The following is a 27,893-nucleotide window of genomic DNA, read 5'->3' on the forward strand; positions in this document are numbered from 1 at the left end:
TCAACGTAGGCACCATGTCAGCTAAAACCACCATCCAAACTACAGTGGGACCTATACTACACCAGTTTTGATAGTTGAGGGACCTGATGTATCTGGTTTTTCCGATTGAAGAATGAAAATCGGATTCGTTGACAAGTTAAGGGACCTCATGTGATTTTATTCCTTTCCTAAATGAGCTTCGGTCGGCCCGGCCAGGCCCAGCCCAGCCCATCTGCACAAAACAATAATTATTCTGTTAATTAATCAATTATTATCTGGGAATCTTGCGCTGTCCTGGCACAGCAAACTACTCCTCCTCTCCTCCTAGCGAAGAGAAGGGAAAGGGTAGCGAAGCCGCCATCGGCGTCGGCGAGCGAGGAGAAGCCAAATTCCTCTACTCGATCCGAGCTCCTTCGATTCGATCCACCTCGTCTCGGTTCCTCTCCACCCCGCCTGCCAAGATGAGTTTCTTGTTCGGGAAGCGGAAGACGCCTGCTGGTAAGATATAGATCCTCTCCCAGCCCCTCGAATTCGCGTGGATTGGTTCGGTTAACTTCGGCCCGTGCGCGCGCGCGCAAGAATTTCTTGCGTGTTTTTGCCTTTTGATGATGTGTGGAGGTAGAGATTAGTAGTAGCTGGCCGCTCTGACAGTTCTGCGGCTGAAGCCCCAGGGTAAATAGGCTTCTTGATGCCTCTTTGGTTTATAGGGATCGGGAATTTCAGGTCTTCATGAGTTGTTGTTTCTTAGTTGTTAGGATTGTATTCGCCTTAGATGCTAGGAGCAAATCGATATACCGTATTGTCATCGCGAGATTGCTTGTTAGATGATAAGAAAAAGGATATTAACATCATTGCTGTATAGTAATAACTAGTCTTAACCTGCAAGCAGGCTGCTCTAGCCTTGGGGGTTCGCGCAGCTTTTTACGCCTACGTTAATAGGCCGGTGCACTCGGGAACTGGATTGCCAGTGATAGATTTGAAATCGCTACAATTACTAGTTGATTCTATAAAATTGTTTTTTGATTTGATAGGATTTTATCTGTAGAAAATGAACTAATTTGGTCTGATGACCACTAGAAATTGATGTTCTGGATTATGATCTTGAAAGTAACAGTAATGGACACTGGCTGGTGAGGCAGAGTGTTTGCATTTGTAATCTGGTATGTATGTATTTAGTATTTCAGAAGCATAGTTTGTTTTTTTTTTCGAGGGAGAAGCATAGTGCTTATTTGACTTTTTTCCTCTGATGTTTTTTTGTCATGCTAATTTTGTTCATCCGTACAAACATAACGGATCTTTCTGAAGAGTGTGGATGACAAGATTCTACTAGGTCATGAACAAAGTTTAGAATAATAGCAACTGCATGCGTCTTAGAGTAGTACTATACCATCATTTTTCTAAGTGCTAACTGTTTTGTAGAATTATTTGTGTAATCAAGTACTCCACTACAACTATTATCTGTCTTGCTATGTGTAAAAAACTGGATATGCGTATATGTGGTGTCCATGTATGTGTTTTAGACTGAAACTTCAGTAGTATCTATCAGATTATGAATGTGCATAGTCTTCTGAATATGGAAGCCTATTTGTTGAGGAGTACCAGTAATTGAAACCATTGTGAATATGAGACCACTGTTTTGGCATATTACCATGCTTTCTAAGTTGTGTGATGCAATTGTTAAAAGCCAGTCAATTTTTTGTATTATTTTCTGTTTCAACTTCTATAGAGAGATTAATAATGTCCAGGTCAGCCTTTATATTACTTCCAAGCTATTGTATAGTATTAGATTGAAATACAAAAAGTGCAAGTATTAACATTATTTTGTGTATCAAATGGCTTATGGTTTTTTCTCAATTGGTTCTTTCAGAGCTCTTGAGAGAGAACAAGAGAATGCTGGATCGATCAATAAGGGAAATTGAACGAGAAAGACAGGGATTGCAAGCCCAGGAGAAAAAACTCATTACTGAGATTAAGAAAACAGCAAAGGAAGGCCAGATGGTATGAACTCTGGAATTTAAGAATGTGAATTAAATTTTCTATTATTCTTGTTCTTGTGCAGATGCCTTCTTTCGTATTCGGTGACACAGTTCACTTTATTTATTTGTTTTATTATTTTTCTTAACAAGTTGATTTCTGCATGTTGAGATTTAATATGAATGTGTTTTATAATCATGCTACTAATTCGGTGCTGTATATCATAATCAAAGAACTGCTATCACTAGATCAAGATTTAACATTGGAAATTTATCAACGACAAGATCACAGAGGTGATGTTTCTGAGGAATAATTTTCGGTGCTGGCTTTGAGAATGAAATATTTGTCGAGTGGCCTACCATCTTATTGTGATTCTTAGGCCTCCATTGGAACGTGGGATTTTTTTTATTCATGTGGTGTCCTCCTGCATTCCAAATAAGGCCTTTACCGTTAATATGGAAATAGCCCTACTTTACCGTAATGGCTATACTGGTTTACTGGTTGGTGGTACTAATTGATATGGTTTGCTGGTTGGTGGTACTAATTGACTTATTTTGCCCCCTTGCATTAGTTTTAATATGGATCAGATTTCCAAATAGATTGGCATCTTTTGATACAGAAATTGGATAACCTGCCGATGAAGTGGTGGAAGGTCGTGGATGAACAATTTCACTTTGCTGCTAAAAATGGACAGGTTAATGTTGAAGGATTTGTCAGCATGTTTTGCTAGATATCATTCATGGACTAAGAGAAGCAGGAAGGCTGCATCGAATATCTCAAGCAGTAGTGTGAAATTACCTTGGTATACTATAACCAAGAACTCTTAAACACGATATCTAATTGAATATCTCAAGGGTAGCAAGAACAGTCGTTCTTCATGTATTGGAAATAAATGACTCTAAACTGATATGTGGAAATAATAGGCTGTTCAAATAAGAGGTATATTTTGGGTCATGTGTAGCTTCTCTCTGCTTGCAAAATACTATTTTCACATGATGGAAGGATGGTTAAGTCTTTGAGCTTGCAGTCCCCAAATTGCTCACTGAATCGAACATAAAAGAGCCCCAGACACAATGTGATATTTCTGCAGGATCCTTGGTATCATTGATGAACATGTTAGAATTTACTAAACAACCAACACTAATCTTTTCTTTGAAAAGGTTTTACTTCTCAGTTATCATGTCCTTCACCTTTTAATCCCCTACAGGCATGAACCAAAAATGCACTGCATATTCTGACACAGATGCCTGTATACTTTACTGGCTAGTGGCTGTTCCTATTGATGACCTACAGAAATTGATATTGTGATCTTTGTCGCATCAACCGATGAACTGCACATATTCTATCTAATACATAGCGTTGAGCTTCAAGATTTTTCTTCTTCTCATAAAGCCTACTGCCACAGCACTTTGATGTATTCCTTGACCCTGAAGTAGATGAAACAAACACAGGGTTCTAACATGTTAAATTTCAATTTTCAAATATTGTCAATAGTCAAATCAACATAACATGAAGTCCTTGGTGCGAAATACTTCGTACCTTCTTGTAGTGCAATAAGTAACACAAAAGCGACATGGAACTTATATCTTCATGTGGTTTTCTTCTTGTGTTGTCAAATAATAGTTATGTATTGACTGTTCTCCTATTACTAGATGCTGAATTTTCACATGCCACACTCAGGGTGCTGTCAAAGTAATGGCCAAAGATCTTATTCGAACACGGCATCAGATCACAAAGTTTTACCAACTTAAATCTCAGCTTCAAGGAGTTTCTCTAAGAGTTCAGGTAACTATGCATTTTCTCGGTCATTCTCTTGCTAATTCCTGCTCTTTTTCAGAGTATGTGTATGCCATGCCAACTGGCAGTGACTTCCAGATGGTTGATTAACTTTTATTGATGTTTTATGTGGTGCATTATAAGCAATAAAAGTGAACATCTGAATTCATTTTTGTTCATAAGTATATGAGTTGTTATTATCGACTTATATCACAAGATAGAACTAAAAATATTTTGTGAGAAATGCCATTTTTAGTAGATTTAGTTTCATGTCATTAATAATCTAGAGTTGCTACATCTCCACTTTATTAAGTTGTATTCCTACTAAGCAGTAGAAGCAACATGCCATTAGGCGTGGTCAAGTTGTGCTAAACTTTTTTTCTTATAGATGCATGAAGTTCTAGATATTTGACACAATGGGCTTCAGACCCAGACTTATTTTAAATTTCATATAAAATATGTCTGTTGTTCTGAAATTTTGTGCTGCATCCATTTTGTCTTTCACCATTATCCATAAACATCTCCAAATTGCAACTATTACAGACGCTGAAATCTACACAAGCTATGGGTGATGCCATGAAAGGTGTTACAAAGGCTATGGGTCAGATGAACAGGCAGTTAAATCTGCCAGGATTACAGAGGATTATGATGGAGTTTGAGCGACAAAATGAGAGAATGGAGATGACGAGTGAAGTCATGGGGGATGCTATAGATGATGCTTTGGAGGGAGATGAGGATCAAGAGGAAGAAACTGAGGAGCTTGTGAATCAAGTCCTTGATGAAATTGGCATTGATATTAACCAAGAGGTATGTGTTTCTTTTGCTTTTGTGTTATGTTTTAGTGAGATCAGTGTGGAGGTTAGAATTATCATGAAAGCAGTAGTTATGCTTTTGGTTCTAAATTAAAAAAGAAAAGAAACTTATGCCAAGGAGATGCCAATAAATATTGGATTGCTTATATTATATTGAGAAAATAATAACAAATATTGGATTGCTTATATTATATTGAGAAAATAATAACAAATATTGGATTGGTCCAACAGATGTCCACAACCAAGTATATTTGATCAAGCCAAAGTCCACCTGCAAAAAATATCTCTCTATTCAACAGACAACTTTGTTCATTTGTACCTTTATTAGTAGTTTTTACTGAATAGAACTCAGCCCTATTCAGCTCTTCACAATTATTATAGAAACAGTTAGAACATCCAGTTTAAACTATAAATTATGTAAAAAGATCAGGGTGATTGTATCTGTAGGACTAGGGTGACAAAACTTCACGATGCTTTTGCGCACTGAGACCTGGCGTGCTGCCTTGCCTGAAATTGCCTCTAGTAAAATTGTCTTTGCATGGCCGAGTTGTGTAGATGGTAACAAAAATCATATCATGTTTCCTGTTATTTTTGCAGCTTGTAAAGGCCCCTTCGGCTGCCGTCGCTCAGCCCGCAGCAGCAGGAAAGGTTGCGCAGGCTGAATCTGCTGGTGGGAATGGTGACGGTGGAATCGACGCGGATTTGCAGGCGAGGCTGGACAATCTGAGGAGAATGTAGATTTCCGACCGGTGCTGTGCTGCACTAACTAAAAAAAGAGTGCTAGTGCCTTGTAGCACCATTTCTTGTGAATATGTATTTTCTACTAAAAGATTTGCAAGTGTACTTAGAGATTTGGAAATACATACTCGATATGTGGTATACTTTATACTAATAATGATCGATGAGCAACCTCTTTGCTCCGATGTGTCATTCTTCTTACAGAAGTACCGAGTGATGGAAATTTGAGATTGATTTTCAAGATGGGATTGGATGCATGATTCTTTCCAGAGCCAATAATTAATTTCGGGCGTTCTAAAAACTACTACTATCTTTTTTTGCCGTTTGTACCCAGCTTGCGGCCGTGCAGGGCTGACACTATAGTGTGTTCTTGCTTGCAAAATGGAGTATATATACACAGAAGGGAAATCCTATTGTGTATCATTGTATTGTCATTTTACTACATATTTTAAGTTATTACTTTCATGTGATGCTAATTTTATATTCGTTGAGAATATAACATGGAATAAATTAATGGTCAAAATATATAATTGAAGACCGTATAAAAATATATACGTCTTATATGGCTTATCTTATTTTACATGCTTTTCGCTGTTTAGAATGCAGCATTTGTCTTAGTCCTTCAATTCTTTTTAGCTAATTTGCAAATTGGAAAATGTCCAAATACCCTCTTAGTTTAGATGGAAATCCATGTAGCACCTTGGACTTTAAAACCAAACATCCAACCCCCTAAACTTTGCCATACCATCCATATTACCCCCTAAGATGGTTTTGAATGATGGTTTTGCATATTTTGAAAGCTTAAACGGAAATCTTGAATAACTAATATAACAGAACAGAATATGTGCAGCAGTATTGGTGGGGAAAACAAAACATAAGAACATGATGTTGAATGGTCCGTAGCTATTCTCAATGGTATCTGCAATTATCATCTCCAGGCTAGGAAACGCACGCATGTTTTTTTTCCCAAGCATTTGATCAAACAGAAAATAACTTTAACTGCACATTACAAAGTCCAAACACATGATTAAGAAGCATGTTATCCTGAATGGTTGTCACTAACAACAAAAATTCTAGCACAAAACATGAAAACACTAGCAAGATAATTTCACATCTTTAAATCAATGCCAGGTAGTTTCAGTGTCATCCCACATTCCCACTAGTAAAAATAGAAGAGAACCTCATTTCTCCTTCACTGCTTCTGCGTGATACTGGTCCAGTTCAGCATCAAGATCTGCAGCTGATTTTTGTATGCGACTCCGTTCATTTCCACGGGTTTTCCCCTGGCTGCGGCCACCACCGCCCTGACTACCGCTTCCAGGACGACCGCTACCTTGAAATCCTCTTGGCCCACCTCCAATGCCCTGACTGTTTCCAGGGCGACCATTACCTTGATGAAATTGTCCTCTTTGGCCACCTCTCCGTGGTACACTACAGGCAAAGTAACCAAAATGCTATGAGTATTTAGTAATAGAAGATAGTTCCTTAGAAGGACATGATGAACCTAAGATTTGGATATATTCGCTATTTGAAATGCTTCCTGACAGAGGAATTACCAGTTTGAAGGAGAGGTTACAGAATGTGGTTATCATCTCCCACAAACAAAAGAGTGTCCCATAACAATATTGGCTGTGCATGTGAATATAAATTCTGTAGATGTATGTGTCTGCAAACGATGTCCTACTCTTAATGAAAAGCCACCTCATTAGACTCTCAGAAACTAGCTATTAAAATAGTGGGAGTACATGATGCAGTTTGTATATCCTGAAATGTTGTCTAATAAGGACTGGACAATCTAGAACAGTGCAAAAAAGAGCAAAAATGCTGCAGCAGTGTGATCTGCTCCCTTCAAAATCAAACCATGGACAACAGGTACACTTGGACTACTATCTCTATTACACACAAAGGTGCACTTGGATGTAGTCATTCCATAATGTAAGTCCATTGATGCATCAAGTGCAATTACAATATTTTCCTTTCTTGGCCGTCCTTCCATTGTAGATGAGACAACAGGTGGTTGGATTATATCTTATAAAGCAGTATGGACGCCGAATTTTCATTAAATATTTCTTAGAATTAGACATTTAGTGGTTGCCCACAGGATTCCTGAGTCGGATCTGTTAGATCTTGCCCACAGGATTCCACATTGTGAAAACAGAAACAGACAAAAGTGGTATACGTTGTTTTGTTTTTCAATGATGTGCACAAGGAATGAATGAAAGCTGTCGCAGCAATCTTACCCTGTAACTTATAGGAAGTAATAAAAACTATGGTACATCATGGATGGCGAGATGCATGTTTTGGTTTGTAATACCCCAGCTGACAAGGAACTTATAGGAATTAGGAAGTCATAAAAACTATCAAGGAAGAGTGGACAAACGCTGACAAATTTATGGTTGAACCTACAGACCACATAGCAGGACAAGGACACACAACCTCACTAAATGGCGAAGTTGACTGCATCTGATGGCACGTCTACAGCCAAATATATATAACACCACAAGCACATCATCAAATCCATCTTGTCATCAGCCGAACCAACTCCTCCACTAAATCCATCATGTTGCTGGCCAAGTCACCTTCCTCCTGGCGGGTCTGTCTCATATCCGACCAAATCCATCTTCCATGCCAGTGCAATGCAACCTCCCTGGCACATTCTCCATCCTCTATGCCATCACGAAGCTATCCAACCCTGCAGGTATTACCATTTGATCTAACCTCTTCTCCATCGCTGTGCTACTCCCAAAACAGTGTGTGCTAGCTAGTCCCAGGGCACCACATGGGTGCCCCTAGTTCCTAGGCAGAACCATGCTGCCCAACAAGCACCTTATTGAACATTGCTTACTGTCCCTGGCACCTTCTCATACATGGAGCTAGGGTGAAAATAGTCATGGAAATTCGGGACCGCCCGATGCTCATTTCTGATTTCTATTGACCAAATCAACTGGAAACAGTAATTGCCCGAAGCATAAATGGAAATGGTAGAACAAGCCAGAAACAGCGGCGGAAACGATTCCACTTTTATGCTGACCGTTTCCTTGGTTTACTATATTCATCCGTCTGTAATTTCAGAATTCTGCTACCCCAACAGCCTAGGCCTAATGTATCCCAGTGGCCATGCATTCATGTGCCATAGCCACGCCGTCACAGCCTCACAGCCCATGTTTTCCATGTGGTTACCACTCTGAGGCCTGGCCCAATACTTCCTGCATGAGCAATTCAAAAAATTGTGCTAGTGTGGGGAGCCTGAGAATTGAATCAAGTACCTCCAATCCCTGACTAACATACAAACCAACACTCATTTTCCATTGTGAAGCATAAATTGTAAGAACATTAATAGCGCTGTATGGACACCACATTTACATGCGGTCCGATTTGGTAACCTGAGTCCTTGTTCGGGTCAATGCCTAAGCTCAATAGTTTTCTTAAATATCATAGTCTATGTCAGTTGTTTCACAAGCAAATAAAATCGATATAACTACGTAACATCTAACAGTACACGTAGCTTTGCAGCTCAGCAAAATGGTAACTTCAGTTCACTATGAATATGCCATTGGTGTTGAATAAATCATTAGTATAGTGCCTATGAAAGTTTATTTTACCTAGTTGTGGTCAAGCGCATGAACATATGGTGTTATGGTCGGTGTTTCCAACATGAATTATTGATTTCCAATTGATACCGCATGCTTCTGCTCTAATAATTCCGATATCGTAGACGTCCGGACCTACAGTGTTGATCCTTTTTTAGAGAAAAGAATATGGTTTAGGAAATCGTACTGCATCTCTCAGTGTAGGTGACTCCAGTGACATAATTGAAACATGCCCATCTTTGGTGTTCAACAAGGTTTTCTAAGGGCAATAGCAAATGCGTCCAAACAATTTGCTAGGCCTCAGCTGCCATGTAGGCTTAAGAACTTCAAAGGACACTACACCCACAGTGCAAGGTGTGGTTTAGAAAAATCTATGGTGGGACCTACAGGCATTTTGCACTCTTTTAGTTTTCAATTTACATAGTACTCCCAAATTTGCACTCTTAACACCCAAAATCAAGAAAGTAATATAAAATCTCTCCCCTCCCCACCTAATCCCCTCCACCCCCGATCCCCTATCCGCTTCCCGGTGGCGCCGTTTCTCCCCTCTCTCCTAGGCGCTGCCGCCTACACCCTCTCCCTGGCACTGCCTCTATCCGTGCGGCCGTAGAGTAGATCGAAACGGCGACAAGGCTGAGGGCAGCTCCGGCGGTGCGGCAAGGAAGCCGCAGACGCGTTGAAGCGGCTGCTGTCGAGCTGCTGCTGCAGACGGGTCAAAGCGGCCACCAACGCCACTCCGTCGAGCTCCACCTTCCGTCCTCTTCTTTCTATGGCGGGCGGCGATGGGGCTGACGGTGCAGATCTGGCTAACCGTGGTGGCGTGGAGTGGAACAGTGCGGATCTAGCGGTGGGCCTCAGCAGCGGAGGACTCCGAGGCGGGCTGATGGCCGGCGGCGCGGCGGAGGACCCTGAGGAGCGGCTGATCTGGCTAATCTCGGCGGCAGCGTGGATCTGGCCGCAGCGAAGAGGTTCTGCACCAGCTCGCCGCCGGCCAGCATGCTCCATGCCAACTTTCCATCCTTTCTTCTCTGGCAGCGGGTGACAAGGCTTTCTCCTCACTTCTCCGGCCCTCATCTCCCCCTGTCCGCCGGCGATTTAGGGTGAGCGCGCGCGAAGCCGCGCGAGGCCAGGCTACGAGCTATGCATTCGCGCCCGATCTATCCTCACGCCACAGCCCCTCGATCCGTGCGAAGAATCCGTGGCTCATTTTGGCTGCACGGTCTTGGTTTGGTCACGATAGGAGCAAGAATGGAGACGAATCTCCCACGTGGAAGGGTGAGGGCGAACGACATGTCGACGCACCGTGAACGCCCTAACAAGGCAAGTGCTGGTGCCAGACATGGTGACTATTAGTCTACAACAACAAAGCCTATTGCAACCAGAGAACTCATCATGTCCTATACTGCTTCGACAATACTATGTTACACAAGCATAGCACACTGTAGCTATTGAACATCTAAATTTATCTTTCAGTTGCACATAACTCCTGAACAGGCAACAAAACCCACTAATTCAAGCATTAGGTATGATATGATGGTAACATGGACAATAGTTTCAACTGTCGAGCACAAACCTTAAAGCAACATGTTTAACAACATAGACTACATAGTAGTTTAATTACTAGTTAGCTCTAAAAGCTCTCCAGTTTATCATCCAAAGTTTTTATTCATTGACCTTCAAACATAACAGAACTCTCTCCTGTGTTGATTTACTCTCTCTCCATCTGCCCAACAAATCTAAGATATTTCACAACATTCTCAATTTTTCACATTTTACTGTAAATAGAAGCATCCAACTGAACCGTGCAGAACAGTATCATGTGCACAAACATGAAAGAAATTAAGCAGTAAATAAATTGTGTGGATAACATCACTCTGTGCAAGGCTAGATTGCAGCAGTATCAGCACAGCCCAAACAGCTTCTGAACTTGAAGGGGCACAAATTCATTGAGTATAATAGTACAGAGAAAACTAGTCTGAAATGTGATTTGTGAGCTACTTAAGTGGCATTTCGAAAAATCAATTCGTGAGACTTGAAAACTATTTCCCTGAAGGATTATGCGCCTCATTTTTGCCAATTGGGTTCAGTACGCAATTACAATTTGATGTATCAAAACCTAAGGAGATATCAAATTGACGAAATCCTCCATGAAATTAGAGAACACCTCAAGTCTGTTTGTTATAATATTCTTAGTGGCAGTTAATTGCTAGCAAAATAATGTCTCTAAATGAGTGAAAAACGAGAAAAGGATGCTCCACACTAATAGTATTTTTATTGATTTTAAAACCAATATATGAATTCAAGGAACAGTTGAAACAGACCTGTTAGGGTAGTTCGGAAAAGGTGGATTGTACAACAAAGGTGCTGTTGGGGGCATTGGGGATGTCTCAGAATTATTTCCGATGAGATCTATCTTCATGGGGTTACCATCAAGTATTACACCATCATATCTCTTAATAGCCTCCAAAGCATCCACTTTTCTTGCAAACACAACTTCTGCCGTTCCCTAAGAAAAAATGTCAGAAAAATGAGAACAGAGAGTAGATCTGAGCAATATACAGAAAAAGGCAAGACAATACTCCATGGTCTACCTGTGATTTTCCATCCTTATCATAGTTAACAGAATAGCGTTTGAGCTCACCAATCTCCGAGAAGAGCTCCTGAGGAAAGAAAATAATATAGCCCATCAGCTACAATCACAGAATAATTGAGATTCTGTGCTTATATTCTTAAACAAAAACTAAAAGTTTCATATTATTCCCTTCAATCACAAAGTGTTGGTGCTTTTAACACAATCTCCATGACAAGCTTAACCAAGTAGTTTTTATAACAATATGATGAATTCATGATAGCTTAGTAAAACTTAAGAATAAACACTGGAAATATATTTATGACGAATCTCTCTGTGCAACGAATCTATGCCTTTAGAATGTCATTGGTCAGAGTACAGAAAAAAGTATCATCATCATATGCTTGCCTTGGGATGAGAATATAAATCTTTCACAAAAGGGTACAATATCAATGTATCAGTTCATCACATAGCAAGGAAAGACAACACTGTGCTTCTTCAAAGTGTATGTGAAGATGAGTTTATTAACCTGATTTCCATGTTATCAAGAACGGTCTCTGCACTTTTACTTACTTGAACACTTAGAATTTGGAGATTGCAAACTACTACACCCATTTCTTAATAACTGACAATTTTGACTTCCCATTTAAACTTTGACCATTAATTGCCCTTGAATTGTTAGATCAAATGAACAAAAGTTTTATACTTATATTTAGGGCATACATCACTTTATAGCATGGCATCATTTCTAGTATTTGTAGATATTCAACGAAAAAGACGAGTGGTCAAAGTTTTAAAGTGAATAGTGCCCATTGTCAGTTATTATGCAATAGAGGGAGTATATTATGCAAAGAAATAACTGGAATCATGTTTTACCAACAACTAGTATAATGCAAATCATGGAAAATTGGGTTCTAATGGCACTGAGACATCGATTTCAGTTACATGTCATTCATCCTACAACACATGTAAACCACCAAAAGATTACTTTCCATTCCCAATATGTCATACCTGCCCTATTACACATATAAACACGCACACCCGGCACTATTTAATACCTCAGCATATCTATTACCAATCTTAAATGAGAACCAGTTAATCACAGATACCGCCATTGCTCATAGACCTAGCACCGCCTCCCCTCAGAGGTCACATCTCACCACTCCCTACCACCGAGAGTGACAACCTGCCATGCGAATTTCCAGTCCCTGTAATGTTATCCTTCCTTCCCCATAAACTGACCATCCAATCAAGAAATGAGCCAATCTTGATTACCTACATCTTCATATCCTCAAGTGGTGACCTTAAAGCAGCTAGGTGCCAATAAGGATGCATGTGTGTGGCGTCTTACGGTTTGTTTGAGATATGTATGATACTCTTGTCAATGTTCGCGGCCCAACAAGCAAAACAACAGGAGGTGCTAGTAGAGAAACATGAGCAACACTAAACTCATCCCCCCATTCATGAGGTTGAGAATTCAGGTGGGTAAGGTAATTGCAACATTTCACATGGTAATTTTTCATCACAAGAAAGGAAAACATAGATGCGCGCTAGTGGGAGTGGACAAATTTCCTTGGCAATTCTGAGATTCAGCTCCAGGGATTTGAAAATGGACAAGCGAAGTACGGCAAAAAAATGGCGAAACCAGCAGCGAGGACAAGAACAAACAGCACCTGGACGTCGTCGACGGTGACGCCGGGGTCGAGGTTGGAGATGTGCAGCTTCGTCCCGGTCTCCAGAGACCGCGCGGCGGCGGCGGCGGCGGCTGGCGGCGGCCGCGGCCGCGGCACGACCCCCGCCATGGCGGCCACGTGCTCGGAGTAGACCCCGTACGGCGAAGCGCCGCCGGCGGCCTGGACAAGCAGCCGGCGGAGTTAGGGTTTTCTTGCGGAGGAGGGGAGGAGAGCCCGAGGAGGCCACAGGTGAGTGGGAGGGCGCGCGCGGCGTACCTTAGGGCCGGCCGGTGGATACGGCGCCGCGCGCGCTGCCGGCGGCGCCGCGCGGCGGGTGGGCCCCGACGAGGAGGGGGCCCCGCCCTTGGGCTTGGTCTTGGACTGCTTGATGAGGTCGTCCAGGGACATGTCCAGGCCACTCGACATGGTCGCCGGCTGCGGGGAAGGGGAACCAGCGCTACGTCGGTGACGGCGGCGGCGGCGGCAAGAGGTTGCGGGTTGGAGATAGCGGCGGCGGCGGTGGGCTGAGAGAGTGAGGTGAGAGCTGAGGATGCGTTTCCTCTGGATTTTTTTTCCGGTTTTGGTATTCCACGGGCGACCGTCAGATCAAGATCTGGTGGGCAGCCGTCTTTATCTTTCTATCACTTTTAACACCAAACCACGCTCGCAGTCGCTCTATGATTACCACCTGGTATCCTCGTATAATCTCCCTTGTGTTATATCTCCAAAATAGGTAATGTCCATTATAATATAAGTTATGTTGCCACGTTAGTACTATATTTATATATTTATCCTCGTGATGGTTTAAATCCACCTATAAGTTGTTGTCTGGTTTAATGATGTCTCTGTTATAGTTTCTCGATAAAATTCACTAAGAAATGGTTAATAATTAATAGAAATTACTTCTTTATGTGGGCTCTATAGTGTCCTACTATATCACATAATCTCTTGGTGCATAACCTCCATTAGTTCGACCTAACTATAAATTGGGTGTCAATTTGTAAAAATCATTCGGGCATACAAAACCACGGGGATGGTGGATCGAACGCTAACCGTATCCCCTCCATCTCCCAAACGTCGGCACAGTCGCTGTTTATGACCCAGAGCGTCACCCACTTCCTTGTCTCCCCTTCTGCCTCCAGATCTACGAACGTCGACCATCTTCTTTTCTCCCGCTGCATTTCCCAAGCGTTGGCGTCGCCGCCTCCTCACCGCGAACGTCGGCATTGCTTCCTCCATCCTTTGCCTCCAAGGTAGGTATGGCTAGATCCGCGGGCAGTAGGCACAGTTAGGGTCAGCGTGGAGACTGCATGCACCTCAACTGTTATGTGGTTGTCCCGTTCATTGGATCTCCTCTACGCACCTCCGCCTCTATCGTCGGCGTCATCTTCACCCGCAGCCACCTTAGGGGCACTAGATCAGGCTACCTCGAGGTCAGGCCACCATATCTAGGCACCCCGGATCTGGTCACACCACCTCGAGGACCTCAGTGGTTCGACAGCTTTGGCAAAAAGGCAATGATGGGGACAACCACGGCGGCGATGAGCTTTGAAGGGGACCATATATATTTTTGGTGTTTTTTTCACGGATATTTTGCATCAGTGACGGGGCGTGTTGTATAAACCGTATTTATTTTTGCCATTTATCCTCATTGGTGACGATGGGTCACTATTATAACCTTCAAAGATAAAAGGTCATCAGTGATGGAAAGGGAGCCAATACAAATGAGGTTTTCATATCATTGACTACTCATTTATAACCAGGCATCCATCCGTCATAGATGAGTGTTACAGCCCGTTATGGATGACCAGTTTTATAGCAGTGTAAGTGCCTGAAATAGCTTCTCGAGCTCGCCAGCATGCAGTAGTACACTACCAGACTCGAGACCTAACATGTAGGAGCGAAACTGTCAGAATTTTTTTTACCGTTAAAAAATGCTCTTACTGTAGCTTAAGAGGTGGAAATGTTGCATAGTCGGTATAAGTTTCTGTCGTATATTGATTATGCTCAGATTAAAAAAGAATTCTTGGATCTTCTTTACTCCTGCAGTCCTACTTGCTCCTGTTCTGCGAACTGCTGCTCCAGCTTACAGCCTAGTGCTCTACTAATTGTCTGCTACTATTCTTTGTCCAGTTGGAGCTGGGGTTCTAGGCCCAACAAGCCCCAATGATAAATTCGCTCATCAAATCGATGTACTGAATGGAGAAAACATGTAATAGCTACGAGCATTTTGAGCATGTCGCGCATGCTAGTGCCGGCAACTTCAGGGCGGCAAGAGCAGTAAGATCGAGCCACTATATGATCATGCCTAGATGCAAAAGATGTGTCATCTTCCCCGTCTTCCCTAAACCTAACATCCTCTTTCTCCTAATAGCGAGCCTCACCCCAAAAGAGAAGTAACTGATAATTAATCTTATAACAAAATTATTAAGCTCAGTTTTGTGGTTGGAATATAATAGTTAATTAATTAAGATATCGATACATTTTGTATACCAGCCAACTCAACCCAAAACAGAAGATTGTTTCATTTGGTTTTAAGGCTTATATATATCCGGTTGGGTGATAGAGACCGGAGGTAAAAAAATACCATTCTCTAAAAAAAATTGGTTGCATCAGCCAGGAAATATTCAAACTCAACACATATGCACCAATCATTTTTTTTTTAAAAAAAAGTTAAGCTGACAAACAACTACTACAGACACTTTAACATAAAGGAATGATTATATATCCAAATAAGAATTTGCTGTTCTAACTAAAGCGTTATTGAAATCCTATTGTAGCACCAAATTACCTAGCTACCTGAACAATGTGTTGTTCTAAGTGTTATTAAAAAACCATATATTATAGCACCAAAACAAAGCATAAACTACGTAGCTGATCAATAGCCATGATCAACAGCCATGATGAACTGCAACTCTGCAAGCAGCTTCGATCAGAACCCTCGCCTTTTACCCCTGCAATGCAACTGCTTCTCACAGCCACGCGTGTGCTGGTTGGCGGAGTCGCCCAGGTGGTTGAACTTTGGAGTTCCAGGGATGCGGTCTTTGTTCATGGCGCCGTAGTCGATGTAGCCGCCGGGTCGCCCACCAGCGACCTCCGGGATGGTGGTGAGGACAAGGAGAGCAACAAGGGATAGGCCTAGGATTACCAAGTTCACCCAAGCTATCGCCATATCGATCGAGAGTAGAACTTACTTAATTGATTTCTAGTTTGCGAAAATCGGTGTGTGGTGAACTGGCTCCAAGCTAGGCTTACTGATTTATAGTGTGGCAAAGGATAAGGATGAGAGGAGGAGAGGGTGTTTAGATGTGTGTTCCATACTTCTATGGCATGGGATTGCATGGAAGGTATTTTTGGCAACCATGCAATGCATTGTGAGTATTGCTTTTCTAAAGTTAGGTTTCTAGTATATTCCAGTATATGAGTGATCATAATTACCGTTAGTTCTAGTTTGATCTAGTCTTTAACTTTGTTTTTGATAGTAGCTTTTAATTATTCATGATTCAGACCTTTTCTCTGCGATAGTGGTTATGAATGTTGTTTGCATTTTGAACGATTGCGCATTACATGGATTTGTTTATTAGTGTTCTAGACTGGGCTTGTTGAGGGAGTTTCTGGCAGCTACAGCTTTTTTCAGAATTAATAGCTTCCCTAAATAGTTCAGCTTTTCGTTTAGACTCTGAGAAGCAGTACTAGTAGAATCCAGAAAATGAACTAGAAGCCAGAAGCTGGAAAACTACCTATCAACCAGTTGCTTTATTAAAATCTTAAGCTTTCCAAACAGATTCTAACTCTGAATCGCATATAATATTAAAAGTCAGGAAAGTCCAAGATATATTCCCTGCATGTAGCATCACTTCTAATCCCCTGCATATTTATTTTTTCTCGCTAAAAGATCTGCTAGGATTTCTTAAAATCTCAGTCTATTGCTCTGCACCTTGATTTGCATCCAGTGGATGCTAGTCGCCTTCTACGGCTAGCTCCTATGTATATTCTCTCCTCCTAATAAACTGCACCTAACTTCGAGCTTCTCCCTCACTACCATGCCTTCCGATTCTTGTCTCCAGCGGCTTGCTGGTCAGCTGACTCCTAACCACTCTTTTTTTTTTGCCCCACAGCCATGGCAGTGGGCCACTACCCTAAATTCCCAACCTCCCTCTAAACCTATATATGCTCAAATCTGAAATCCTAACCTGAATATGCCGCCATTGTAAAACCGAAGTGAATTGGACAAGGTCAGCCCGTTATAGGCGCTGGCTGATGGTTGCTGACGATCGAGTTCTTCAGCTAGAAATGATGAGGCTGAAGAGGAAGTTCTTGACGTCGAAGTAGCAGAAATAATATATCATGCTTGATCTAATGACTCACACAAGTCACTGCAGTAATGGAAAAAAAATCAGATAATTGATATAAATAACTAAATTGTTAATTCTAAGGTTTACATATTTATAGTGTAGCATAGGTTGCAAGATATGAGGACAAGAGGGTGTTTATGGGTACGGACGATTGCATGCAAGCCCGCATAGTCCGTAATTTTTGGATGGCTTTCTTTTGCACCCATCCAATGCAACTCATGGTGATTGTATTATATTTTCTAAAGTTAGGTTGCTAACTTGTGGATGGGAGAAAGTATTCGTTTCTAATTTTGTAGCGTGTGCCCTAGATGAAGATAGTAAATAACAAGTGACATGAATATTAAGGAACAAAATAGATATAATTAATTTTTATTGCATTTTTTTCACTTCTATCGTCGGATCCTGGGCCATAGAAACGAATTATTAAAGAGTCTTTATATGATGACGTATTCCGTACAAGGTTCAAAAATCAGTAGAATTATGTCACTGTAAGAGATTGCAACTAAAATTTTTGACAATTACAACATTTAGCCAAAAGCATGTCGACGCATTGTTCTGAGCTCCGGTATCTTAAAAAGCCTGATTCCGGACTTTATTTGTTGGAGCCAACAGTGAAAACAACCTAAGTTGCGTTCCCTTCTTGTGATTTAGTCTCCTATTAATTTTGATGGGATATGTTTACTTCCTTTCTTATACCATGTTTAGCATCGCCACCTTTTCACACTTGTTTTCTTAGCATTTAGCTAATAATAATTGCGTAATAGAGTATGTGCATCCTTAATTGAGGTAGAGACTAGGATATTATACTTGTGTTTTTCTATAAAATACATGTTGTTTGCAGAGTTGACATGTACGTTTGCATATACCACTACTACTCTAAAAGGAAAGTTTCATCCATCCACCCACCCACCCTTTTCAAAGAGGAAAAAGTACGAATTACCCCCCCCCCCACTTCCCTCAACTATCGCGGTCGACCGAATTAGCCCCCAAACCACAAAACCGGACATTTGATACACAAAGTATTGAAACCGGACAAATTAGCCTCCTTGGCTCAATTCGGAGCGGTTCTGGTCCTATGTGGCATACATGTGGCGCTAACGTGGCAATCCAATCAGAAAAAAAAACTATAGGCCCACTTTTCATGTACTCCTACCTCACCCCTCTCTCTGTTTTCTCTCTCTACTGCTGGCAGGCAGGGCGGGGATCGGAGGACGGGCGGCGACAGTGGACACAACACATGAGTGACGGTTGTCGGTGGCCGCGTCCACAGTGGCGACGCATGAGATGGAGCTATGCAGGAGGCAGACGACAGCCAGGAGGGCCGCCATTGCCGCTCCTCCCTTTCCCCTCTCCTTCTCTTTCGACTCCCTCCCCTTTCCTGCAGTGCAGCGGCGGTGGTGGTCCAGTGGAGAAGGCTGCGGCGACGGTGGTCCGGGCGAAGAAGGCAACATCGGCGGCTGTGGTCCAGATGGAGAAGGTCACGGCGGGGAAGGGCGGGCGGCGGGCGTGGCGGGGGAGCGTGAGCTCTCAGTCGCGCGTGGCACTAGCTCTGCCTTCGCCATCGGCCACTCGATCTGCCTCCGCCTCCGCCACCGGCCACCCGATCCGTCTCGTCTGCTGTACTGACCTCCCGGGCGAGCTCCGCCTCAAGCCGCCCGCCGCGCGGAAGATCTCCGCTTCCGCAGCTGGCTGCCTGGTCCGCCTCTGTAGGATCAAGGAGGCTGACTAGAGGGGGGGGGGGTGAATAGGCGGTTTTAAAACTTAATGGCACTTAAATAAAACTAACCTAAGTTGCTAGGCAAGGTGAGGTGCAAGCTTAACTAAGCAACTAAGTTAAGTTTTGCAAACCTAGGTGATATGGGCTCAAATATGTCTCTATGAAAGTAAATTGCACAAATGTAAATGCAACAAATAAATGAGACAAGAGACAAGGAATTTTTCAGCGAGGTTCGGAAACTCGCCGGTTTCCTAATCCCCGTTGAGGCGAGCCCAACTCCACCGCTCAACCACGAAGCCATCGCACGCCCCCTTCGTCAAGGGGTAGGCAAGGTGGAAGCCGGCCCACGGAGAGGACTACCCAAGCCTCGATCACTAGGGTAGTTCTTCCTTCACTCTGAAGGTGGTGAACTCCAAACCACTCACAAACGGCGCCGGGCCTCCTCCACAATCTCCTCGGAGAGGTCACCGGGCAACACCTCCACAAGCCGTCTAGGAGGCGGCAACCTCCAAGAGTAACAAGTCTAGGATGCTTGCCGAGGATGATCAGGTGCCACACTAGCAATGAAGCAATGCACTTGGATTGGCTTAACTCACTCTCTAACACCTCACTAGATAAACTAAGTGCACAAGGGTGTGAGAGCTCTTGCAAGGGTTCAAGATAATGCAATGGAGAGCCAAAACCTTACCCTTGCTGCTGGGGAGTGGGTATATATACCCCTAACCACCAAAACTAGCCGTTGGAACCGAAATCCCCAACTTTGTGCTCTGCCGGTCAGACCGCCGTTGTGAGGCCGGTTAGACCGGACTACTTTGTAACGGCTAGAAAACTAGTCGTTACAGGGCAATCATTGAGCCTACTCAACCTGGCCGGTCTGACCGCAGTGTAGTGGCCGGTCAGACCGTCCACGGCTCGGTCAGACCGCTGTCGGCTCGGTCTGACCGGTTGCGGCTTTGGCGGCTCTGTATCGCCACCAAAAACCAGACCAGTGTAACAGACCAGTGGGGCTGGTCAGACCGGCCTTACCACGCCGGTCAGACCGGCTAACAGACCCAGTCAGACCGGCCTAAGGCCCACGGTCAGACCACAGGTCATTTTTCAGCCCAACCGACCGTTAGTAAAACGGCGATATCTCTTGACTCGGGTCTCGGAATTTGGCGTTCGTGGACTCTATGGAAAGCTTATTCAAAGGGCCATCCAACCCATGAAAAATCCATCCAATAAACACAAATTAAATCAAGGATAAAGGGCTCACACTCCAAAGGATATCCACCGGACATACCCGCAAGATGTCACTCACTCCTATTGGACATGCCCACTTTTCTCTTGGTTTAGGACTTGAGAAAACTCATCACACTAGGTTAGACAAGCCCACAAAATGCACCTACATGAATATGAACTAATATGGCACAAGATCATCCATAAGCTCGCTTCATAGACCCCTCTTGATAGTACGGCGCCTATCTAGCAAATCCGGTCTACACCAAACACCAAGACCGGGAAGAGTCTAAGAAAACATTCTTAGCTATATTATACCTTTGCCTTGCGCCATCCATCTTGGGGTCAAGCTTGAGTCGAGATCAACACTTATGACCATCCGGTTGAACCATGTTTATGCTGAGGTCTTGTCCATCCTTTGTCAAGACTTTATTCTCATCACAAGCTTGACTTCATTCTTGCCAACATGACGATGTCCTTGGCTTGGTGACCACTAACCCATGGTGTCATTAATTAGCCTCATCGTAGTGGGACCTATTCCTTTTTACACCTCAAAGGAGAACATTAGTCTCAACAAATCGGTTGTCATCTTTCACTTGATGACCAACCGGTTGCATATGAAAGATATGGATATGTTTATTGAGTATTCATTAACATCACAAGTGTCATATACTCGTATGCAAGCTCAAGTGCAAATATAAATAATAGGTGAACAACATGGATCTAGAACATGCACAATAAATGTATAGGATTTGCTCCCCCTAAATATATGCACACAAATAAATATACAAGAGATGCAAGTGTATGCATAAGTTATGAAGAACCAATGGGGTTTATCCTATACACATGGAGAAGGCATGTAGCAATGATAAAGATAAACTAAAAAACACATACCTTCATGATCTCCATGTTCTCAATGTAAAGGAGACTAAATAAGATAAAACTCAAGTAAATATTAGTCTTACACTTATATAACAATAACATGAAAATCATATATATGAACCTATCAAAAAGTAGGAGATAAGAAGTGATACATATCGCTTTATCTCCATGAATTTCATCCTTGTCATGATTAAGGTCCATCATCAAAAAATGCATATCTACCACATCTCATTATCGGGAAATAACCTTGTTGAAAACTTATGTAAAAGAGAGGTTAATCCCATAAACATCGGTTTATCATCTATCACCAAAGCAACAATTACACAAATTGTTTAATCCAAGATCTTTCAATCTTTTCTCTCTTTTGTGATAGATAATAATCCGATATAAACAATATAGAGAGATGAGATGAAAGATGATTTCAAATCAAGATAGAAATCTTATAATAAACAAAATATAGAATAACCTCCCCCTCAAGATGTGCATACATATGGATATAAAGGAACACATATGCACATAATCAATCAAGATCAATGAGGGAGCTCACACTATATTTTGGATCCATAAGAGAGACCAAGTTAGAATATGTGAAGTTTAATACATACCTCTAATCATTTTTACTTTCATATCCAAATGAGACTAGTCAAACAAAAGCTCATAAAAATGTTAGTCTCATAACTAGATTTGTCATTAATCACCAAAACCAAATTAAGGCACTTGAACTTACAGCCTCCTTTGCCAAGTGGGCAATTTCTGCCTCTGGCACTAGCTGCCCGAGGGATCTCCGCTTCAAGCAAACCGCCGCAAGGGCCACCCGGTCAGCCTCCTCCTCTGTGGGCTCCACAGCCAGCTGCCCAAGCTTGTGCGCGAGAGAGAGAACCACTGGGGAAGGATTGTGTTGAGGGAGGGGTATGACAGGTGGGCTCAGGGATTTTTTTATTTTTTTTTCTGACTGGATTGCCACGTTGGCACCATGTGTGCAAACTCAAGTAAAAACCACTCAAAACAGTGTTGAGGGGCTTATTTGTCCTGTATGAATAGTTGAGGATGTATAATGTATGGTATTTCAGTTTGGGGGTGTAAATCGGTCGATCGCGATAGTTAAGGGGGTAATTCATATTTTTTCCTTTCAAAGACACTCTTGAAATGTGGAATTTAAATGCGGAATTTGCTGCTTGACACCGCCGTCATTAAAATATTAATTTCTAGTTCAACTGGAGAGAGAAAACAAGTGGAAAGTCAAAAATGCTAATGTGCCCACTTATCTTCTTCCTCTTCCAATCTAATCTTCGCTGGTGTTCCATACTGTAGCAGCTCTGATGCGCGCATCGAAGGAAGTCATGTTGTTTGTGTGCTACGATATGGTCTGCATCGTTTGGATGGACATGAGGGCTTGCGTGCAACCGGCACCGCTGGTGCGCGCCCTCCGTGTCATCTGTCTCTCTTGTGCAACCGGCACCAATCTTGATTGTCTAATCAAGGTCCTCACCCTCGACAGGACGATAGCGCTGGTAGCACCCACACCGGCGAGAGGCGGAGGGACATGGAGACCTCTCCCATGCTATCTTACTATAAATTATATGCTCACTAATTTCTAAAGCTCAATATACAAGTGTGCCACATCATTATCCACTAGCAATTACTATCTCCGTTTTTTAGTAGATGACGCCGTTGACATTTTCTCACATGTTTGACCATTCGTCTTATTCAAAAATTTTATGCAAATGTATAAGATATAAATCACACTTAAAGTACTATGAGTGATAAAACAACTCATAACAAAATAAATTATAATTACATAAATTTTTTTTTAATAAGACGAATAGTCAAACATGTGAGAAAAAGTCAATGGCGTCATCTATTAAAAAACGGAGGGAGTATTATCTAGAGTATTTTAAATATCATGCAAATATGGCATATCATTTACAGTTTTGTCGTATTTTAGAACTCAATATGCAAGCAATGTCAAATCATTAGTTTCACATCATTTTTGCATTATTTAAACGTATATATCTACCATTTATATAATGTATAACATGCATTCATTCACATATCCCACAACAAAGCATGGGGTATCAACTAGTTTACAACAAATCTAATTCCGAAACAAATCATTATGGAAAGAGGATCAAAGGTTGCATAGCAAATCGATACAGATCTTGCTGTACAAATGAGCATCAGGTTCATCTTGATGTACTGCTGTTCACATCGCTGCAACCATATGGCATTCCCGTCGCAGTCGCCATCATCGACGTTCCATCATCAGGTGTCCCGTAAGACCGTTGCTCGCCTCCCGTCCACGGAGCCCCTCGTTATCGACTTCTTGTGTGCGTATGGGCTCGATGACGCTGCCGCAAAGCTTGGAGTCTTGCTCACCGTGGGGTTGGAGAGAAGCAAGCGCTCTTTCCTCTAGGCTGTGCATGCGCTGGTGGCATCGGACACAGACTTGACGAAACGGCTCGAGGTGCATGGCATGAGGTTGCGAGTTGGAGATGGCAGCGGTGGTGGCGACAGGCTGAGAGAGTGAGGTGAGAGCTGAGGATGCGCTTCCTCTCTGGCTTTTTTTTTTTCTGGTTTTGCTATTCCATGAGCGACCATCGGATCAAGATTTGGTGGGCTTGTCTCTGTCTTTCTATCACTGTTCACACCAAACCACGCTCGGTCACTCTATGATTACCACCTCGAATCCTCATATAATCTCTGTTGTGTTTGCATCTCCAAAATGGTAATGTCCATTACTATATAAGTCATGTTGCCACGTTGGTACTATATTTATCACCGTGATGGTTTAAACCCACATATAAGTAGTTGTTTGGTTTAATGATAGCTCTGTTATGGTTTCTTGATGAAAATCGCCAAGAAATGGTAGACAATCAATAGAAATTACTTTTTTATATGGGTTCTACAATGTCCTACTTCTGTCACATAATCTCTTGATGCATAACCTCCATTAATTGGACCTAACTACAAATTGGATGCCAATTTGTAAAAAACAACTGAGCACACTAAACCACAGGGACGGTCGATCCAGAGCTAGCTGTCTCCCCTTCCATTTCCCAAATGTCAGCACAGCCACTGTGTTTGACCCTAAACGCCGGCCACTTCCTCGTCTCCCCTTCCGCCTCTAGATCTATGAGCGGCGGCCATCTCCTCTTCTCCTGCTCTGTTTCCCAAATGCTGGTGTTGCCGTCTCCTTGCCGCGAGCATCAGCCTTACTTCCTCCATCCTTTGCCTCCAAGGTAGGTACAACTAGATCTACGGCCAGTGGGAGTGGTCAGGGTCTGCGTAGAGACCGTTTGCACCTCCACCATTATGTGGCTATCCCGTTCATCGGATCTCCTCTGCGCGCCTCCACCTCCATCATCGGCGTTGTCTTCGCCCACTTGGCGTCGGGGTCGATCACCGCCACCTTAGGGGCACCAGATCGGGCTACCCTGAAGTCAGATGCAACCAGATCTGGCCACCCTAGAGCTAATGGTGGCCTGATCTGGTCACCCCACCTAAAGGACCTTGGCGGTTCCACGGTTTTAGCACAAAGGTGATGATGGGGACAACCATGATGGCAATGAGCTTCGAAGGGGAACACATACATTTTTGGCGTTTTCACGGATATTTTGCATCAGTTACGGGCCGTGTTGTATAAACTGCATTTTTTTCCATTTATTCTTGTTTGATGAGTTTTTGTGCAAAAAAAAAAATAATTCATATAAGATATAATAAATTATTGGGCATTTAATTTTGTACGAAAATATTATTTGCCACTCAATTTTATTAAATATATACGAGATGTGTCTATATGACATGTGGGCCCAGAAATTTTAAATATCACGGTGTCCGAATATATTCGATATTGGACTCGTTTTGATGTATAATTCGAATAGAAAGTAATGGTTCAAATGGATTTTAAATCCGATGTACAATTTAAAAGATTGGAGCAATTAAAAGAAAAGAAATAAGCAAGGGCTATCGTTACTTGCTTTGCTACGTGAGGATCATTATCTCCAATTTGGAAATTGACAGGCGATTAAACACATGGGCCCACCGTCATTAGGCATGTTAATCACATAATTATCTCGAGTACACGGCGACGGATTGGCTCGTCCCTGCATCGGTTTATCACGAGGATTAGCGTACGGGGCGCTAGAAATTCGGAGGCTGTTTCCGTCGCCGCTGCCTATATAAGGATCAGAACCCATCTAGAGCGGGGGACGCCGAGGACGCCACAGGAGACACCCATCTGCCCATTTTCATTCATCCCATTCTTCTTAGTAGATTAGAAAAATCAGGAGAGGAGATTGAAGTCGCCCGGTGATAGCAAACTGACGCCGCTACGGAGAAAATTAAACACCGCAGCCGGCGTCCTTCGTCAAGTCAAGTCTTTTATCGACAACATGCCGCCATTCAGGATATTTACACTGGATGGTGAGCACATTGAATAAATATTAATTTTCTAAATTAAACACAATAGATGTTCGGTTCTTATTGGCGATCGGAACATTTGCGTGTTCTTAATCTATCTTGATATTGATGATTAAAGCCAGATCAATGAGAGCCGAAACACGGTTATCATTAAACTCCATTTATACAATCAATGGTATAAGGCTGGTCCGGTCCTCATTGGCGATCGGATTATCCAAATACTATTTGATATTTTCTATGCTCAAAATTAGATGTCCGACCCTTATTGGAGATTAGATCATGTATTTGTTACTATGATACCGATAACAACGGCGCTAGATATGTCCAACTTTCATTGGTGATTGGACAATCTAAGCGGTGTTTTACAAAATATATTTTGCTACCATGCACACGCATGGGAGCTATTCGTGATCTTTGGAAGATAAAAATTATGGCCGAGCATTTACGAGGCCGGAGTGATATATTATTAACATGTCCAAACATATAGGAACGGATACACGTTACTAGGTTCCGACGAGACAAAAGTAACGATATATCCATATCTAATAAAGGCCGGCATATATGACTGGGCACCGACGAGGTAAAAGTCATCCCCTTTATTATAATACCTGATAATATATTGTGACCAGGTTTCGGCAAAACAAAGCCACCTATATCACAGTTATCATTAAATTTCTGCACCAACCTCAACCTTCGGCGAGCAATTAATTTTGAAGACGACGATTACAAAGCGCAGCTTAATCGGAGATGTTCCATAGGCTCGACCTATGGATGTAATTAACCGGTAGCCTCATTGCTAGGTGCCGGGAATCAGCGGACTGCACGCAATCTCTAGTCAGCATACCTTTCCATTAAGTATTCCTCGCAAAGGCAAAAGGCGAACTCCTGTGGGAGCCCTGATGTATTTGTAAACACTCGTGTTAATGAATCGTGATTAATAAAATATAGGGTTTCCCTATTTTCTATGTGTTCGTTATTTTGTTTTCGTCAAACAAAATGGCACGCCTAGTGGGACCTGAGTCTCCTCCCATCTCTGCTGTGCTCTGATGGTCGTCGTTAATCCTTAAAAAAAAAAAGAGAGGCTCGCTAAATGGAAGGCCGGTTAATTAACCGGTGTATTCATGGCTGGTTGGAAAATATTTATGCGCACCATGAATCTGTGCGCTAGCGTTGTCTAAATATTCAGCTATCAAAGACATTACTCTGTAGTCCTGTTGAGTACAGATGCTGTGGTAAATTAGCGAGCAAAATAAAGGCCCCATAATAATGAATAAACAGGACCATTGAAGCTTATTAATGGATGGTTCTGTGATAATATTGTCACGTGACATTGTTCAAAAAATATATATGTACAAACACACACCGCATAAAATATTTTTATGAGGGTTGTGCCAAGACGTATTACATATATGCTTATACAATGGCTATTTAAATTGATGCGCTAATTGAAGGATTCCCTTTTGTAGGTGAGTCCTTCCCTGCCATCACCATGGAGGAAGCTGAAAAGTTTTCGCCGACATCGTGCTTGCTCCAGTTTGGAACTCAACCTCCTTTGGTGATCATCGAGCATGGGGGCAAGGTCTTGCGTCTGCTGATTCATGTGCTGCCCTATCCAAGAAAGCTAAGAAGCGTGCAGGTTCCAAAGCTAGGAAGGAAAGGTTGGCCTTAGTAACTGAGGCTCGAGAGTTGCTCAAAAATTCGAAGACAAGCTCAACCACAGCTGCTGCTAAGGAGCTTCGCTCCACCCCAGTTGTGCACCAAGAGGAAACCAAGATCATGGAGAAGCTTGACAAGGAGGCTTACCGTCTTTCCTGGTCAGTTCGAAGCGCTCGGTCCCAAAATAATATAAATGCTGCGTGCAACTACCGGAGGAAGTGGAGCCAAGTCAATAAACTGCATGCGCAGTTGAAGGATCAACTCAATCAAAATGATGAACAAAACCAAGTTGACGATATCGGGTCAGAGCACCCTGATCCTATCAATGAGCCTTACACATTCTTCCCGGGACAGTGTGCTAATCATTCACACCGGTTGAAGTAGCTCATTAGACAGGCTATCATGAACGAGTTCTAGACGCGTCTCCTAAAACGCGTAGCCAATTTCCCAGGAGGTATGCTTAATAATGGAGTAAATAATTTCCGTCCTCTGACCCTAGTTTTGGCATGTCACATTACTGCCGGAACTAGTAAAG

General features: G+C 42.5%; 2 protein-coding genes across 3 annotated transcripts; one reads left to right on the plus strand and one right to left on the minus strand.

Annotated features, from left to right (window-relative positions):
• Window positions 1–268: 268 nt before the first annotated feature.
• Window positions 269–5,474, plus strand: LOC127778936 (vacuolar protein sorting-associated protein 2 homolog 1-like). 2 transcript variants are annotated; one of them, XM_052305585.1, is made up of 6 exons: window positions 269–477; window positions 1,847–1,977; window positions 2,573–2,647; window positions 3,634–3,738; window positions 4,273–4,536; window positions 5,139–5,474. In XM_052305585.1, the coding sequence occupies exons 1-6, from the start codon at window positions 441–443 to the stop codon at window positions 5,277–5,279; spliced, it is 753 nt and encodes a 250-aa protein (XP_052161545.1). In that variant the 5' UTR covers window positions 269–440; the 3' UTR covers window positions 5,280–5,474. The 2 variants fall into 2 exon arrangements, with proteins under 2 accessions (XP_052161545.1, XP_052161546.1); XM_052305586.1 differs by lacking the exon at window positions 2,573–2,647.
• Window positions 5,475–6,233: 759 nt separating this feature from the next.
• Window positions 6,234–17,511, minus strand: LOC127778935 (THO complex subunit 4A-like). Its single transcript, XM_052305584.1, has 6 exons — window positions 17,305–17,511; window positions 13,388–14,998; window positions 13,112–13,291; window positions 11,461–11,529; window positions 11,191–11,375; window positions 6,234–6,710 (listed from the first exon to the last, which is right to left on the minus strand). Exons 2-6 carry the CDS (start codon window positions 13,535–13,537, stop codon window positions 6,461–6,463), a joined length of 834 nt encoding a protein of 277 aa, XP_052161544.1. The 5' UTR covers window positions 13,538–14,998; window positions 17,305–17,511; the 3' UTR covers window positions 6,234–6,460.
• Between the last annotated feature and the right edge of the window lie 10,382 nt (window positions 17,512–27,893).

This window comes from Oryza glaberrima, chromosome 7, assembly GCF_000147395.1.
Source record: "Oryza glaberrima chromosome 7, OglaRS2, whole genome shotgun sequence".
Lineage (NCBI taxonomy): Eukaryota > Viridiplantae > Streptophyta > Magnoliopsida > Poales > Poaceae > Oryza > Oryza glaberrima.

Excerpts from the sequence above, each read along its gene's own strand:
- LOC127778935 (XM_052305584.1), bottom strand. The coding sequence starts at position 13,537 with ATGTCGAGTGGCCTGGACATGTCCCTGGACGACCTCATCAAGCAGTCC. Across the intron at positions 13,292-13,387 it reads ATCCACCGGCCGGCCCTAAG|GCCGCCGGCGGCGCTTCGCC; the intron begins GTACGCCGCGCG and ends CTGCTTGTCCAG. Across the intron at positions 11,376-11,460 it reads ATAAGGATGGAAAATCACAG|GGAACGGCAGAAGTTGTGTT; the intron begins GTAGACCATGGA and ends ATTTTTTCTTAG.
- LOC127778936 (XM_052305585.1), top strand. The coding sequence starts at position 441 with ATGAGTTTCTTGTTCGGGAAGCGGAAGACGCCTGCTG. Across the intron at positions 478-1,846 it reads GAAGCGGAAGACGCCTGCTG|AGCTCTTGAGAGAGAACAAG; the intron begins GTAAGATATAGA and ends TGGTTCTTTCAG. Across the intron at positions 1,978-2,572 it reads CAGCAAAGGAAGGCCAGATG|AAATTGGATAACCTGCCGAT; the intron begins GTATGAACTCTG and ends CTTTTGATACAG.